Source organism: Pieris napi, chromosome Z, assembly GCF_905475465.1.
Source record: "Pieris napi chromosome Z, ilPieNapi1.2, whole genome shotgun sequence".
Classification (NCBI taxonomy): domain Eukaryota; kingdom Metazoa; phylum Arthropoda; class Insecta; order Lepidoptera; family Pieridae; genus Pieris; species Pieris napi.
Window position 1 is genome coordinate 13,291,413 of NC_062259.1, and position 17,974 is coordinate 13,309,386.

General features: G+C 33.7%; 3 protein-coding genes across 4 annotated transcripts; 2 read left to right on the plus strand and 1 right to left on the minus strand.

Annotated features, from left to right (window-relative positions):
- Nucleotides 1–140: 140 nt before the first annotated feature.
- LOC125062868 lies at nt 141–8,800 on the minus strand. 2 transcript variants are annotated; one of them, XM_047669090.1, is made up of 10 exons: nt 8,679–8,800; nt 6,480–6,597; nt 5,630–5,803; nt 4,976–5,097; nt 4,288–4,470; nt 3,222–3,385; nt 2,390–2,566; nt 1,595–1,743; nt 1,239–1,316; nt 141–456 (listed from the first exon to the last, which is right to left on the minus strand). In XM_047669090.1, the coding sequence occupies exons 1-10, from the start codon at nt 8,715–8,717 to the stop codon at nt 332–334; spliced, it is 1,329 nt and encodes a 442-aa protein (XP_047525046.1). In that variant the 5' UTR covers nt 8,718–8,800; the 3' UTR covers nt 141–331. The 2 variants fall into 2 exon arrangements, with proteins under 2 accessions (XP_047525046.1, XP_047525047.1); XM_047669091.1 differs by having other exon boundaries at nt 141–519.
- A 1,424-nt stretch (nt 8,801–10,224) lies between these two features.
- LOC125062679 lies at nt 10,225–13,761 on the plus strand. The gene is made up of 5 exons (XM_047668749.1): nt 10,225–10,288; nt 10,973–11,049; nt 11,724–11,798; nt 12,181–12,335; nt 13,186–13,761. Exons 1-5 carry the CDS (start codon nt 10,274–10,276, stop codon nt 13,401–13,403), a joined length of 540 nt encoding a protein of 179 aa, XP_047524705.1. The 5' UTR covers nt 10,225–10,273; the 3' UTR covers nt 13,404–13,761.
- A 93-nt stretch (nt 13,762–13,854) lies between these two features.
- Nucleotides 13,855–17,910, plus strand: LOC125062678. The gene is made up of 3 exons (XM_047668747.1): nt 13,855–14,318; nt 15,660–15,791; nt 16,022–17,910. Exons 1-3 carry the CDS (start codon nt 14,220–14,222, stop codon nt 17,636–17,638), a joined length of 1,848 nt encoding a protein of 615 aa, XP_047524703.1. The 5' UTR covers nt 13,855–14,219; the 3' UTR covers nt 17,639–17,910.
- Nucleotides 17,911–17,974: the final 64 nt, after the last annotated feature.

Genomic DNA, 17,974 nt, shown 5'->3' on the forward strand with positions numbered 1-17,974 from the left:
ACTCCCGTATGTCAAAATCTAATACGTTTTTGACATGTGGGACTCAGACTTACCCTTACTAACCCGAAGTCCGATCGTAGAATAGACCACTTCGTGATGTTCATCTGAACCTTGTATCTTATGCTTATTTGTATTGTTACAAAAAAAAAATATCCGCCTCTATCGGTAAATAAAATTTTTATCTAGCATTTATTCATTATTACATGAAAGAGTGTGGCTACATTACAAAATGATAAATACTACGATCGGGCCATGACGTATGCCCTTTTAGAATCCAATATTTCACTTATATAGTTTCGTTAATGATTACGTCACCCGCACAAACAAACACTTAATGCTTAATCTTTAACAGTCTCGGGTTTTTAAACCACCGGGAGCTTAAAAAGCTTTTAACACTTGCATAATACAGAAATACTTTCGGTAGAACGTCATCAAGGTACTGCCGTCGCCGCTCCCCTGGTAAACATTATTTTATTATATCTCGACGTTAATACAAAACATCACTTTTTTTCAGTTGAGCTGCAAAAATTATAACTATATTTAACAACAATGAGCTAAGGAATCCCTTTAGGTTCGTTAAGTTTTGTGAATATTAACAAATGTCTAAGTGATTAACGGAATGTTTAGTTTAGCCGATCAGCTTGGACAATATTAAATCAACGCAAACCCTAGTAGTAGTAGTATTTATAAGTACATACATACTATGTAGGGTTTAAGTTGATTAAGGCGCCTTGGATTTGCGAAAGTTCTGGTCACAAACTTCACTTTCAAACTATTTTCATGAGTGTTAATACGAGTAAATTAAAATTGTATTTACTGGATTTGTTATTATTTTGACACTTCATTTTAGAAAAATTGACTTCAGAATATCGTTTAAATAATAATTACATTTTATTATACAACAAGGCGTTTTACTTGATTGTCATTGGTCAGACCGAAAAGATTTGAGAAGCACTGTTTACCAATCTCAACCGTCATAATTTCGTCTTATGTTATACATTCATACAAATAGATTGACAAAGTGCTACTAGCTCATCTGACCCACCCTAGCACTCTGTAACTTCCAATAGTCCTTGCGATACCAACTTCTATGTTGAGTTTTTTTAACGCGATACCAAGGTTCCATCAGCGATACTGAGATAATTGTATCGAAATTGTATTGGAAGTTAGAGAGTACCGGCGCCGGTTTGCTCTCTATCAAGAGAAGATATACTGTCTAGACTTCTTTAAAAACTTACCAGATGCCAGTACTGACGTAGGAAATTTAATACGTGGTACAGGTGGTGATCCTAAATTTGATGGCGCTCTATGTACAGCTGAAAGGAAATGTCATACAAATGTATTAAAGCTCCTGTTACATTTATGTCTATTCTACCAGCCTGTCTTGACACCTATTTTTAAGCTAAGTACCTATTGTAGTAGTATTTAGTGTTCTATTCTATTTATTTAAGATAAATATAGTTTATTTCATAGAGAAATAGCCGAAAATTATACAGAAACCTGTATTCGTCAGGCGCTTGAAGAAACTAATACTACTGCATACTAGGGGATTGCTTTTATTCGGTATTAGGTTATATTAGGTATGGAATCTTACAGGCTTTTCTTGGATTATGAATAACTGTGTAGTCCGGTAATGGTACCGGAGGCAGATCTTCATCAGGGGGTAGTTGGGACCGCATTGGTTGTGACGTAGATGGAAGGTAAGACCATGGAAGTTGACAATGAAGTTCCGCTGTGCTAGGCCTGAAATCACATATAAGTCGTCAAAAATATTTGTATTTTATTTAATAAAATATAATAATTTTCATTCATCGTGGCTTGACAGAACTCGTCCGATTGCAACTTATCGTATTGTTTATTTCATTTGCTGACTATTTTAAAATTAACTTCAACTTGGTTAGCGACGCGTGAGTGGAATAAATAAGATACTATATTTTGTTTGTGCACTGGCTGAGTTCACAAGAGCTGCCTGTTATGTTGTTAGTTATAAGATCAAGATACATTTTTTTAAAATGTATTTTAATTGTAGGTGATGGCATTATTGTGTAGTTCTATCTTCTATAAGTAGTAACTGTTAAGATAGAATAATTATGTGGGAAATAAATAAACTTATGCTATATTAGATTTGTATTATATTTTTAGCACTTCTTTGCACTAGAATTCAATAATGCGTGCGTTAATAAAGCAAGGGTATTTATAGTTAAAGTTAGAGTTAGTCGGGACTAACCTCTAACTAGAAACTGTCGATTATCAAATCCAATAGATTTTTGACCTACACGGGTCATCATAATCTCACTCGTTTCCTTTAAAAACATTAATTGTTGCGATCACGACAACTATTTAAAACCTATTGAATAATAATCATAATTTTAAGTAAGTAAATGCTAACTTTTTGCCTATCTTCTTTTCTGGAGCGGGAAGTGGTTGCATCGAGCTAGTAGACGGCTGGCTATGCGCAGCTGTCCCCACAATTGATATGTCAATACTGTTTCTTCGTTCCTGAATATTTTCTTTATTTTCCGCAACTACCGGCGGAGTTATTATATCTGCAATGAACTTTACTTTTCTGAAACAAAATGGTTATTTACATAAGAAATAGAAAGAAAAAAAGAAGAAAAAGAAATTACGAAATTATCTTATATGTCAAACCACATTGGTCAATTGAAAACAATTTCGAATTCATAGAAATACATAACTATTTTCCAGATAAATAATTATCAGAAAAACTGATAAAAATGTGTATCACACATATTATTATTAAAAAAAAATATAATAGACCTATAGGTCTCTTTCTTGGTTTTTAGTTTAGAACAAACGTTCATATTTCAAACTAAACTTGTTTTGATCTATTTACATAAAAAGTGAATGTAATTGAATGTTTATATTGATTTATAATATGTTTATTATTTTTAAATTAACTATAGTGTTTCATACACATATCTGGACTAAAGCTAGAATTTAAATATTATTTATTTTTGCACCAATTATCTTGAAGGTCCGACTTCCTTTTTTTTTTTTTTATGTAATAGGAGGCAAACGGGCAGGAGGCTCACCTGATGTTAAGTGATACCGCCGTCCATGGACACTCACAATGCCAGAAGGCTCGCAAGTGCGTTGCCGGCCTTTCAAGAATTGGTACGTTTAACTAGTATTATTTTTATTTCCTGAACAAATACTCGTATTTATATACCCCTAGCTTAAAATTTTATTGTTGAACTTACTTATCCATTTCTGAGTCTGTTTTTCTTGTTAAAGTGGGGCGCGGTATTCGATCGACTTCAAGATCGTAACTTGTTCCACTTGTAGAGACGCTATCTTCAAAATTTGGTGTGTCCCTTCTAGCATACAGCTTAGTGGTGGACGGTGCCTCTGATATATTATCCGCCTATAACAATCACAAAACTACTTAAAAAAACACCGAGTAGCGAGGATATATGTTCGTTTAATAATTGCAGTAATTCGGACGACGAGGCAGAATACTAAATTCCACCCGTATCACCTCGACCACGTCCGCCGTTAAACAACTGAGCGTTTTTAAGGCAGTTTTTCCGCGCACCACCACTATGTGGAACCAGATGCCCACTGAAGTATTTCCGAACCGATTCAACGTAGGGTCCTTCAAGAAAAGAGCGTACCAATTTTTTAAATTATGGCTATGCACTCTTGAGAGTGTTCATGGGCGGCGGTATCACGTAACAGCAGATGAGCCTTCAGTCCGTTTGCCCCCTGTCCTGTTAAATGTAATAAAAACTAAAGCAAATTTAAAATGTATAGGAAAGTTTGGAGCTGTAGGCAAACAGACAGTTGGCTCAAAAGTAGGAATGTATGCAAGACGCCTTGCTCTGTCGATATCATGGAACCTAGATATTAAATAGTGTATTTAAAAATCTATAGGAATTTTAGTTTACTTCATTAAATGTAACATGGTAGCATATATATTTTCTCTTTTACGCGTGATTAAGAGCTTAATGTATTGGTTGCCAGTGCTTACAGACATATTGTGGAAAACACAAAACAAAGCTTTTTGAAACCGTTTATAGCCTGTTCTTCTCGTTCTACGCTCTTGACTTGAGAACAGGCAGTAATAGAAAAATTTAGAAGCATTGATTTTTTACTGAGGTTCATAAGTGTACATTGGGTGACCTACAGGAATAAACACTTTGCTTTTCGATTTTGACATATGATCGAAGCTTCTAAATTACGAGACCGATTATTAAAGGTTTTACTATTTAGATTCTGTCTGAGTATGTAACGGAAAAATAATTTGTAGAACAGCTTTAAACTTACCAAAACAGTAACCTCTCGTTTCTTGATCGCTACCACTATCAAAACAATTATATTTAAGAGAAAAAAAACGCCCAGTCTTCCATATAAACCGATCATTATCCAAACAGCCAATCTTGTGTCCAGCACTGTGTTACCTAATCCACTCGCTGTCGCTCCGATGTAGTTCATAATCTCATTTAAAGTCTGCAAATCATACATTCAATTATGAAAACTAAGTGACGTATTTAAAAAAAAATCAGAGGCGCTACAACATTTTCAGGTCTGGGCGTCAGATTTCTGTATCTGTCTGTAGGTGTTTAGCCTCATGTGCCTGACATATGTTTTCCTTCGCAGTTCGAGCGAATGTTAAATGCGCAAATGGATAGAATATCCATTGGTGCAGAGGGTGGGATCGAACCTATGACTTCAGGAGTCGCATTCTGAAGCCATTAGGCCAACACTGCTCGTATTTATAAGTCGTTTAAAAGATGTTAGAATTAAAATAGTTTGTAACAAGATTAGTAAAGAAATAAAAAACTGCATTACATTTTTATAATACAAATGGTTTTCTCTAATTTAATTTGATAGTGCTAGTTTTTCAGTTTTAATATGTGCAATTCACAAAGAAATGGTATTTACAAAAGTTCAGTTTGAATAAACTTGTTAATGTACGTCAGGTGTTGTTTAATCTAATTAATCATGAACTCACTCTAGTGAAGAACACATCATTGGCGAATATCACAATGGCGACGACATCTAATGCACAAATGCTAATTGTAGTTACTATCCAAGGCCATTTTGTCGGCGTTCTTTTATTGTTAGTCCAGCTGGCTGAAATGAATTCTTTAAATTGTCTTCGATCCTCAATGAATAATTAAATTAAATGGGTGAAATATTAAAGCTTCTCAGGACTATCAAATATCTAAATCTAAATTGTAAATAAATTATCATCATTAATTTAAACTAGCCGAGGGATTTCACCAATTGAGACCGTTGTAGTCTTCCTTGCTAGTTCAATCAAACAGTTCAGATTTTAATAATATTAACTAAAATAATATATATAACTGTAATATTAAAATGTTTCGGTAGGTTGGACGCAAAATAACTATCTACTTTATAATAAAAACCGCGATTTAAAATAGCAAACTGAGGTGTTCACTTAAAAAACTAAACGATACTACATTTGATTGTAATTAAGTCAAACGATAAAATAATTGGTGCTATATCTGCAATAGTAAAGACGGTTAGGGAAAGAGAGAACAATGCTAGCATACTACTAGTTAAACGTGCAATTCTCAACCCAATGTATAGAGTTTTCCCAGTTAGACCAAAAATCTACTACTTGCTTTAAAAGTAATCTTACCAATCAAGATAACACTTGCGAAGAACCAAAGGACTCCTAGACCGAGGTGTACACAATTAATATAGAATGTTCTAGTTGCTGTAAATGGTTCTGTTCTTATGAGAACAAACGCCTGATTGCTTACTTCAGTGAGAGATTGTCCTATGTTTACTCGCTGCCCACAAATAGCTGGATCTAGATATTGAAAATTGTGTTAATATTTCCCTATTTAAAGTAATGCTGTCTTTAATTGTTTATTTTTATCAGTTATAAAATTTATTTATTCAATTATTTGTATTATTTATAAAAACACTCCTTCCCTAACAAGCGACCCTAAATTGACAAGAGTAAACAATAAGTGAATAAAATTTACAAATGAAACAAAAAAAAGCAAATATACGAAATTAATTAGGAAAAACAAAATTACATAAACAAAAATATAATAACCTATGTAATTCGTTTACTAAATTAATACACCGAATCATAATATGTGCCCTTTTCGGAAGGTTAATCCTAGCTGTGGGCACATGAAGTAACGGCGGACAATGTCGCTTTCTGACGTACCCATCAGGCACATTAAAGCTAAGGTACTGATATACTGCCGAATTACTGTCCTTGCCATGTATCAATTTTATGAAGTACATCACAAGCGCGTAGCCCACAGAACCAAGAATAAATAAGGTCGGATTCATGAGTGGGTAAAAAGGGAACACACCGTACATCCTAAGATAGATGTGCCTTAAAAATTTGTTTTGTAGCCCCTCCAACATCACCTTATAGTTAATTTCATATGAAGCCCAAATCCCTGAATTATGCTCAATATGCCAACCTATTGCCAAAAGTCCCAACATGCCTGAAGTGGTATACTTACTATGGTAATACAGGATTTTGATGTAAAGCAATTCTGGTAGATCCTGAAGAAAGTCAATCAAGCAAAAGTATTGCGCCAGAGAGAGTGCGCTCATTACTATCTGCACCGCTGCCTGCGTCTGTAAGTGAGATTTATTATTTTATGAAAACCAAATCTGTCTTATTTGAGACAGAAGAGTACTTTAGTTAAGAGTAAATTATTTTTCTCAATAAAGGGGTTGTTTTTTTTATATTGAATACCGCAGCGCCTATTATAATGTGAATTATACTATATTATACATAATACGAGTGTGCAGTTATTTGAGTAGAAAATGTAATAATTTTTATCGCAAATAATGGAACTGAGAACGATGATGATACATATATTACAGTTTTGATTTAGACGCCAAAGCACTTTGCAATATATTTATTTATTAAAGTTCACCATATATAATCCTATATCTGCGGTATGTTACAAGGTATCTTTTTAAAAATATACAACAATTATGGTAAAATTAAATTATATTTATTAAATTAATGAAATTCTATCTATTTTGACATGTGTTTTTTTAATGGCAAACCATTAACTTCGGGGGGTGGGTCATCCTTGTTATTTAGCGGTATGACAAATATTTATTCTCAGACCTACCGAATATACACAAAATTTATAAAAAACTATCAAGGAGGAGTTTATCTATAAATACGAGCACTTTATTTATATAGAATGACTGTACGTAATAAATAAGCTGTTTTTGTCTCCATATATTATTGTAAATCTATATGTATTGTAGCTCCACGATGCTTTGTTTATTTGATTATGAAACTATAAAAGTATTAAACTATTTTACTGTCAACGTAATTCTTAAGATCAGCGAAATTATCAATAGTAAGTGATATTGTTATCAGTGTTTTGAAATGACGTCCGAGTGATCGTGGTGTGTCCGCGTCTTGATAAAGTATATATCTAAGAATTTTTAAATTAACAACGATAACGTAGATTACAAATGGCGGCCACAATACACGCTGTAATTCATTTTCGCTCAACACATCTTCAACACTACAGAAACGCTTGTTTTGTTAAATGTGTTTGACATGGGCGACATAATAGTTTCGACAGTACAGGGAAAAAATCACAAAGAAAGCTATACAAGAAACGGAAAGTGCAAAACTTAAGATTATAATGGTGCATGCTTGACATACATAATACATAAGAAATTCGCAAATGCACAGAGAAAAAAATAGTCGTTATATTCGCTCAGCATGGTATCCAAAAAGAGTTAGTCAATTAATATTTTACATAGTAAAATCTGTTTCCAGCTGAAGTAATCGGTGAAAGTAATTGAAAATACATACTTCAAGAATAAATCATTTTGAATGAGGCATTTTATCGTATATTGTGTGTGATCCAAATAAGTTATTCTTAAATTTCTGGATTTATGATGCGTCGCGACCGCTCTTATCAAACTCTGATAACATTTACGTTACCAGAAACACTTGCTCCACTTAAACATAATGCGAATTATCCTAGATCTTGCAACTATTTTTAATTTATTTTAAAGGTTTAATGAATTATTCAATCACAGGTGATAATTTTGCAAATTGGTGTAGAGGGAGCCAGGTATATATGACTTAAGTATAGTCAAATGGCCACCCCAAGAGAGTTACCGATTCGAAAATATACTATGGATATTTATAAGAGATCTTAAGGAAATTCCCTGAAAAAAAAAACTATATAACACGTTTAATATTATCTGTATAATTAATAATCAAGCATTTATTCTTCCTTCTATTCTAGCCGTCCACAGCTAGAAAACATATGTTTCAGATTATATTGCCACGAAAGGCAAGCAAGTTTTATCGAGCACTAGAAATAAAATTGCATGAAAGAATTAATAAAGCCACTCAATCTTCGCAAAGCGGGTTAGCTGTAACCTAGTTAAATTTAATGCCAATAAAAAATGAACTAAATCCTGTTACGATTAAGAAAGGAAAAGCAAGAAAAAAGATCTTCAATCACGTTTTGGAATATAATAACAATGCGAAATTTCAAATATTTATACAATAAATAAAGGACAAATTTATGTATTTAGGATATGTAATAATTTGATATTTTAATGTTTTTAATTTGTACGTTAAATCATTTCAAAAAAATACACATTTAATAATGAACTCATTTAATTTTAACCCAGGAGAACAATTTTACATTTATAAAAATACTCACGCAACTTGCAACGCCAGCGAAGCCTACCAGACTTGCCATTTTTTAAAAACACAAAAAGGGTAAAAAAATAAAAAGACTCGCTATGTCAACGAGTAACCTACAGCATCTTGAAGTATCAACTAAATATCTTTAATCTCCGATAAAAGATTACAGTTTCCAATACATGACATGGCGTGGCTCATACGAATTGCATTAGATAAAAATTTAGTTTCAGTACCTATTGTGGGGATACGAAATAATAATTAGATTTCGCGTTACCTACTATAATAATATTACTAAATATACAAAATTTTAGTTTTCAACTTATAATGCCAGATAATTTAAATAAGTAACAATACAAATTAAATTCTAGCGACATCTTCATTTTTTCAATAGGAAATTATACTTCCTACCTGGAATTACAGATAACAATAACATCCACTAACAACCGTAAAGAATATCTTTTCAACCAGTTCTATGCTGAAATGGAATGTTTTCTTATTTAAATTATTTTTTAATTAAATTATTATATCGAGTACCGATATTATGCGAGACAGAGAATCCCAGAGGGTGGGGGCTAGTGCAATTACTTTTTAACTAAACATCCTTTCTTATTCGGTATAAAATAAAAAAATAAAATAAAATATGTTTATTATGGAACATAAGATACATGTATCACTTATTCCACGTCATTAAATTTGAAGGCATCCCTACTCATCGGCAAAGAAGACAGAGGGGGTAAGCCGAGAGAAAAAGCCGGCGTAAAAAACTCTCGGTACTCTTTTAAAACAGCAAATCATCAAACAACACTTATTTAAAACAAATATCGCAAATTAATTAGAAGTAGCCTGTCTAGCACTAGTCCCAGGCCCTTTTATCAACTAGATAATCGTTGACTTTATAGTAAGCCTTTTTACACAGCTTTTCTTTAATACATTTCTTAAATTTATTGAAAGGCAGTGATAAAAGAGCCTCTGGGATTTTATTAAGGAAGAGTATCCCTTTCCCCAAAAAAGAATTACTAATACCTACTAACTACTATAATAAAGATTTTCTTTCTTTTTATAGTATTAGGTATTAGTTTTAGTATTAGGTCGAAACCTAATACTGATCGATTTTATTACGGATTACCTGTAGACCAATTCAAAAGTTAATCAAAAGTTAATGGGCCAAATACATAAAAGAGCGTAGCTAAAATCCTATGTTTTAGCTTTACTTAGATTTTTGAATTTCAAATTATTGACCTATTTATGGTTGACCGAATGCTCAGCATAACGTCGGTGAATCGTGAGTGCCCCTTGAGACTCTCAAGATGACATTGATATCCCCATTTTTTTTTTGGTGTTGCTGCACATTGATTTAGAAATTAAATAAACTGGTTTTTATACTTAATTTTCGTGTTAATAATGCAATTTTAATGTTAATAATATAAATAATTTAATGGAAGTCTAAATGTCTCAATATATACAAGCAAGTAATTAGTATAGTCATAATAACATATAATTAGATTAACACTATTGCACACAACTGCTAGTGAATCCTGATCCATATAAATACCGCTTATTTTCTTATTGCCTCAGTTGTGTTTATTTAACCTTTGTGTGTTTCTTTTAATTATGACTCAAATATGTGTAAGTTACTTTTTCTTAGTAGCACAGTAGAACAGCATGTTGAGGTTAAAGATTTCTTTTACTAGCAATCATTATATAATACTTAGGAATAATGTAGCTAAGTGTGACAGAATTTTATAGTATCTTTGAAATGATTACTTGCAGTTGCAAGTTCAAGAGAAAGAATTATTAAATGTTACATCCTGATTTTCCGGCCGTGGACGATGAAACGTTTTTTGTGTGTATAATTTTAATTAATATATTTACTTTGGCTACCTAAGTTATTTAAATAGTCTAGATCTGATAACCAATCTGCTATTAACTTATCAACCACTCTGCCATGCAGCGTTGAACGGCGTTAAATTTCTCGTTTTTAATTAATAATTTTTACTCTTTTTCAAACATTTATCATTGATACGCCGCATTTATTATAGATGTTATAAATCTATATTACTTGGATAATTTAGCTTATATTGGTAAAATAATTATTAAAATCGGTTCAGTAGTTTTAAAGTTATACACTACAAACGAAAGAAATCTTTCCTCTACATTGTAGATAAAACCACTAAGATATTTACCCATGCTAAGTTTGAATTAATTAAAAGGAGTTTTGGAGGAGACCTTTTCTAATTAGTACCCAGGAGCGTTCTAACTTTTCTTTTGCAGAACAATTTTTTCATTTCTCATACTTTATTAATCTTATAGATACTGATCCTGTCAATGTGTATATATTATGCGTCAGCCGACGACAAACACATCAATTTGACATCACCTAAGGATATGTATGTATATGTTTAAAGATGTTCTTGGTAGCTATCTGGTAACATAATTTTTTTAAATGATGACGACGCAGCCGCTTTAGATGAATACGATACGTACAAGAAGTGCTTATAGGAGACTTTTTTGCATGCCATGTGTACGAAATAAGGCGTGGCGACTACAAATTATATTTTTTTTTAAAGTCATTGACGCGCAGAAAGCTGTTATGTGCCTGATATTGCCATATTCTCACCCCGGCCCATAAAAAACCTGGCATATATCACACTTGTATCTGTATATATCCTAGTGCTTTACCAATATCTTGGTGAAACATAACTCTGTCTTAAATGTCCAATAGAGATTTACCCCGGGAGAATTCTTCTGGGGAATGTTTTAGTATGGATTTGTTAGGAATTAAACACTGATTTCCAACTATACATAAAGTCGTTTTATAAAAGTCAACTTGCCTTGCCTTAAGAAATGCCTATTAACATTATTGATTCATGTCTACTCCAGAAATTCGTTGTTGGAATACACCCGATTTAAATCATTTAGTTTTCAAGAATTTGTGGAGAAACATATTCACTCTTCATCATCACATACTTTTTTTTAGATAGTTAATAGAAATACAAAATTTAATAAAATGTTTCTTTAATTGTTGTTAAATCTATTTAATGTTGAATTAACTTTGTTCTAGGTATGTAGTTCGAGCTACTGTTTATCAAGTAGGAATTTTAACTAACAAAACAAAAGATTCGGACTTGAATAAGACGTAAGTGTAAATTAATCATTATTAGTATTAATGTATTTGGTACATTTAGGTTAAGATTCTGTCAATACCTCTGTATGTAATATGAATACTCCCGTATTTCTTGAATATGTATTGAATATAGCACTGTCCCGATAGTTTTATTATAAAATATATTATAAAAGCGAATCCTCTCAATTTTACCAACCACGTTAGCAGATCTCATAGCATTGCTGGTAATGTAATAAAAATCTGGAATGATTCTTTCATTGGGAATTAAAATTAGTATAAATCAAGTATTTGTTAATTTGAGTGACTTGGGTAAACGATAGAAAATTATGAAATTTATATGTGTAGGTAAATTATTCTGTGATCAATTTGATGATTTGCTCTCGATCTTTCGCAGTGGTCAGCAAGAAGCGATAACATTCTATCAGAACAAAGGTACTGGAATAAATCTGAATAATATACCTGCTCCTCTGGTGACTAACGTGACTGCTGAGAATATAGTTGGAGTTGCTCCAGCCAATGCTCCGTTTCCACTTAATATGAGCCTATTAGGTAGGTATTTACATATGGCTAGGACTCTGTATGTATATTATTAAAATACAAAAATCAGTGGCGCTAAAACCTTGCTATGTCTGGGCCTCTGATTTCTGAATCTGTTTCATGATCCTTTTTCAAACTAATAGGCAAGTAGGTGATCAGCCTCCGGTGCCTGACACACGCCGACAACTTCTGGGTCTAAGGTTTAGCCGCCCTTAGGTTTCCCCGCGATGTTTTCCTTTACCATTCGAGCGAATGTTAAATGCGCACATAGAAAGAAAGTCTATTGGTGCACAGCTGGGGATCGAACCTACGACCTCAGGGATGAGAGTCGCACGCTGAAGCCACTAGGCCAACACTGCTCATTATATCATATATTATGTATATTATTACGTATGTTAAATAGCGATTACAAATAAGCAAGGATTGAGTACCGGTTCAAATTTAGGTTCTGGTTCGCATCGGGTTTAAAAAATTCGCGGTTCTTAATATGGGTTCCAATAAATCGGTTCTGTAGAGTGCCATTTAGATGTGTTCAAAGCCCTTTTGCCAATTCTAGACTATTTTAATCCTATAATACTATAACATATTATATTGTATCATATCTTAAAACATTTAATATTTATTAATATAGAACAACCAAATTACAGAATATAAAACCTACAAAATATAATACAATAACTAAAATATATTATTAAACGGTATAAAATATAATTTTAAGATATCTTAAAATACGTGTTAGTCAAGAACAAAAAAAAAGCTTAGTAAACACTTTTAATGCAAATTCTTCTAAGAATGAGTTGCCTCATCACAATACGATTTAATGTACTTACAACTTGGTAAAATGTATGGGTGTTTATTCTAGGCAATGCTACAACTCTACAAAGACTACCCCGGGAAGTGGTTATACCAGCCAACATCACGAAGGCTTCACTCTTCATTCCAGCTGCTGCCGGGGTCCAGTCCATCTCTCTTCCACCACTTCTATCCTTCAATAATAATATTTCCAAAATACCTGTACCTCTCCCCAATGTATCTGTTGTGAGCTACACAAAAGCCAGTACTCTTGTTAAAAAACCTTAGCATCCATATATTTTAACATCATGCGTATTAAGCGCAATTTCTTGAAACTGAATAGAAATAAATAGGAATATTTTCATATCTCTCGCTGAATACGACTGTAGATTAATTTAAGATAACCTACATTTCGACATAGAACCATGCACGCTGTATGAAAAATCTAACTCGAAGTAATCAAAGTCGAGTTAGCGGTTAAAGTATATTTACATATTAAAACATGTTCGTATGGAGCTTGTAAATTTGAAAATAGAACCCATGCTATATTTTTATATTGGCCTTTAATATTTTAATTAGATTTAGACTAATACAATGTTTTAAGATATTTGTGATTAACGTTCTAATAAATTTAATAAATACGCAAGGCAATATTTTTCAATGCACTAATCGATAAATCTATTCTATTATATCTATAAAAATACTTTTTACAACCCTAAACAAAGCAGCGTATACTATAAGAATACAATTAAAATGAAAAATAATTTTTATTTATGCCGTGCCCTATTGACCGTTCTACTCGTATAGACCACCATGGCTGTGCCTCCATATCGGGCACCATAACAATTACAGTTAGACCCATACATGCGAAGCTTGCGCACTCAGCACGTCCTCAGTGCGCATGTCTACAAACAAACAAAGGACTAGCAGTAGCAACGGTTCCCGCAAAAGCACGCATGCGTTCTATCACCTAATGATTAAACATAACCCACCTCGGAGTGATGCCACGTTTTTGGTCGGATTAAAGTTTAAAATGGTGGCATTTTATTTGGAAGGATATTAGCAGGTGAACTCGTGGTCAGTGTCAGATGGATTCCACTAGGGATGAGTTCGCCAAAGCTGAACGAGAGATGCCAAAGTGCTATGAGCAATGGTAAAAAACACTTAAGCACCGAATCGAAGGAAGATTCGCTGGATAATTCTGTAAGTTCTTTTTATGATAGGCAAGTTTGTATTACTCGTATATACGACATTTATTATATAATTTTTAGTGCGAAGGTTAATTTATTCATATTATGCGATATTGTTTTTGTTGAAAAATATTACATATATTTTTCATTTCATTGATTTTCTTTCACGATTTCTGTATGAAATTAATACAATTTTATAAATCATTTAATCATATGCATTAAACATCGTACCAAGTGAATTTATTCAATACATCATCGGAACAATGACCAGCTTCCCATTGAAAGTAAGTTAAGTCCCACAAAAATGTGGGACTTAACCGCAGTGGTATCGGTGGAACAGATATGTACCTAGTTTTTGTCCCTTGCCCCATCGTCGACTCAATTTTTAAATGTAAGCAATAACAGTGAAGTATATAAGTTGTCACAACTAGTTCGCAGTAGTTAGACTCACCAATATTAAATAAAGTAGATATCATATTACAAGCGTACAAAAAGAACTGCTGAAGTTGTAGCTATAAAAAAATTGCACAAATATTATATTTCTGTGAAACCATCGCTTTGTTACTGGAAAATAGGAACACTTTATAAAATGCATGGAAAATTGTTACTTTCGCGAGCGAGCTTTTATTTTCATATATTTCAAATGGAAAACAATCCCGGTTTGTGTTATTGTTTATTGACAATGACCCCAGGAATGACCTAGAACGTAGCTACAGAAAAATGCTGTGTTTATGAATAATCCATTGCTTTCATCGTCAAGGGTTCAATAAAATCAATAAAGAATTTTCGCTTAGTTTAATGTTTCTGCTAGCTTCATGTTTGTGTTACTGTGTTCATTTAAAACAGTTTCAGAAATATTAATGTAAGATAATAATAATGTTTAAATCAGTGTTTCCCAATCTTTTTTGAGTCTTTTCCCACCTTAGCCTTTATTTTTAATATTAATACTTGAATTGTTCACTTAAGAAACTTAAATGGTAGGTTTTAGGATGAAAACACTAAGAAATTGTTAACGAAACACAGTAAGTAAATTTGCTAAACGTATAAAGAAACACGTCGAGCCATTTTCGAATTTATCCATTTTCCACCTTTATTATATAAGATTTCATTCAGACTGGAATGCTAACAAAAATTTCTAAATTTTTCCAACCTTTTTTATTGGAAAACTACGAAAATCACGATTAATTAATTTCATTCAATAATTTCACCAAAGACTTTGAAACTTGTGTCCGAAGCCCGAGATAGGTTGCGTGCGATAGCAAAATTTCTGATGGGGGGGGGGGGGCTGTACGTCCATCATCGATGATGATGACTAAGTTTTTTTTATATAAATAAATATAATATATTTTTATAGATTAGAGAGTCAATAAAATCAGAAAGAACTGGTAAATCCGAAGAAGACTGGCGTAGACGCACAATAATTGTAGAAAAGAAAAATGGGAGCTACGGTTTTACACTACAAAGCTATGGGATACATTATAAAAAGGTGAGAAAAATAAAATAAAGAAATAAATAGGTATATATTTTCAGTAGCCGCCTCTGCGCCGAAGCCTCTCCTTAACCTCTTTCATCCTATCTCTGCCAAATATTATATAAAGTTGAAACATGATTAAAAAATTTCATGCATTTTTACATAGTAGAATAAATTAAGTAAATACTTATATAAATGTCTATTAAATAAATTTTCAAATGTAAATCTACTCTTGTTTTTATCAGGAACAAGAGATCGAGGTGATCACTTATGTGGATCATGTGGAGGCTGAAGGTCCGGCAGCACTCGCCGGTATGCGTGAAGGTGATGTTATTCTGTCCATCAACGGTAATGACGTGGAGAGAGCTGACCACACAGCCATCGTCACTGCCATTAACGCCTGCGACTCACGCATGCGTATCGTTGTGATATTTGAAGACTGCGTCCGTAAAGTTGAACTTCATCTTAAGTATATTAACATACAACGAACTATTCAAAACAAAATGCGGGAACTGGAACAACTCTCAATCCGGGAAAGGCAAGTATTTGATTCCAACTGGAAAACCCACAGTCTACCCTCGCAGAAGAAGAAAACCTCTCCATCGGATATTATCTCAGACTCTGAAGAACCCGCCGCAGACAATATTAGCTCTTACTGCCGACCGACTCTATCGAGCGAAAACGTAACCGCCGCTAAGCCTCCTCAACCCAACGTGTTCATGTACCAATATTTAGACCCCCGATACGGTACGTGTATTATACAACCAAATATCCACTCCGGTAGCTTCGTCATTACAGTTGGTTCACCGCGAAATCGACGAGACTGCCATCACTATGTCGTGAAAGCGACAGGCGAATGTCATCGTGCGTCAGAAGCCTACAAGGTTTCAAATGGAAAACATAGCAAGCCCCACAGGAGTCACAACCACAGCTGTGCTCCATGCGTTCCCACATATAACAACCAAGACGCAAACAGTCTAGAAGCTTACGATCTTGCTAGCCCTTGCTGCGATCCTCATTGCGTACCTAATGCTAGAAAGAAAATCAGGAGAAAGAAGGAATGCTCAAAGGAGCATAAACGAAAAGAAAAACAGCATGTTGACAAATCAACTCAGAAGACTGAGTGCAATCATGTTCACGCAAAGAAAGTATGTACGTCAGGACATTGTTCCGGAAGATACCGGTACTTGACCACGGAATCGACACAAACGAGCCAGTGCAGCCTTCAATCGTACGCCACGAGCAACGCCACGGTTCCCTGCGATAACTCTGTGTCAAGCTACAGTACTTCACTCAGCAGTGATACCTTGTTTTGGGAGAACGATCGTTCTGAAGCTAAATCTTCTCCAAAAATTCAATACCAAAGCGCACACCAGCACGTAAAGCCCAAATCTTGGGATAATCTAGCTACGAAAGCTATTGGGGGCTACGGTTTCGGTTATGGCTATTTAGACACAACTACGAAACATTCAAGTAGATCTAAAAGTCACGGTCGAAGTCATAGCGGTCGCAGCACTCAGAGTCACCATGACTACCAACATCACCCGCAGGAGAAGCATTCCCATAGACAGAGTGGTACACCACACCACTACCAGACATATGTCAGAACTCACAGCCACAACTGTCAGCCTACTAAATCGACGGAAAGTTTGATCGTGGTACCAAAATACCAATTGGAAAGTAGCGGTTCAGAGAGTAGACTAGCGTGTGAATGTGAAAGCAATGTAGATTATTATAGACGAGGCCCCATAAAGAGCCCCGCCGAAACTCACTCCAACTATTACGGCCAACGATTCGTCTACCCCACCCATACTTATAAGAAAAAAGATTCGAATGTTAGTTCAGAAATTACGAGATTATAATTATCACGAAGCAACTGCTCACATTAAAACATAAGTGCATTCGAACGACCTCATTATTTGTGTTATTGGTGCCGAATAAGTGGGATAACTTGCCTTGATTGGAAAATGGAAGAAATAGCTAGCCAAGGACAATATTAATTAAATGTCCAAATGAATTTTACACCCGCTTTAAACGATCGCATTCCCTCTGTTTAATAATAGTAGATTTAAGGTAAACCACTTACAGCTTTATACTCGTTGATTTATAGTTTTGATTAAAAAAATAAAAAGTTTGTCTAAGTTTTATTTCACATACTTCACTCCTTTAATTGTATATTTCTAATTTATGGTTCCTTA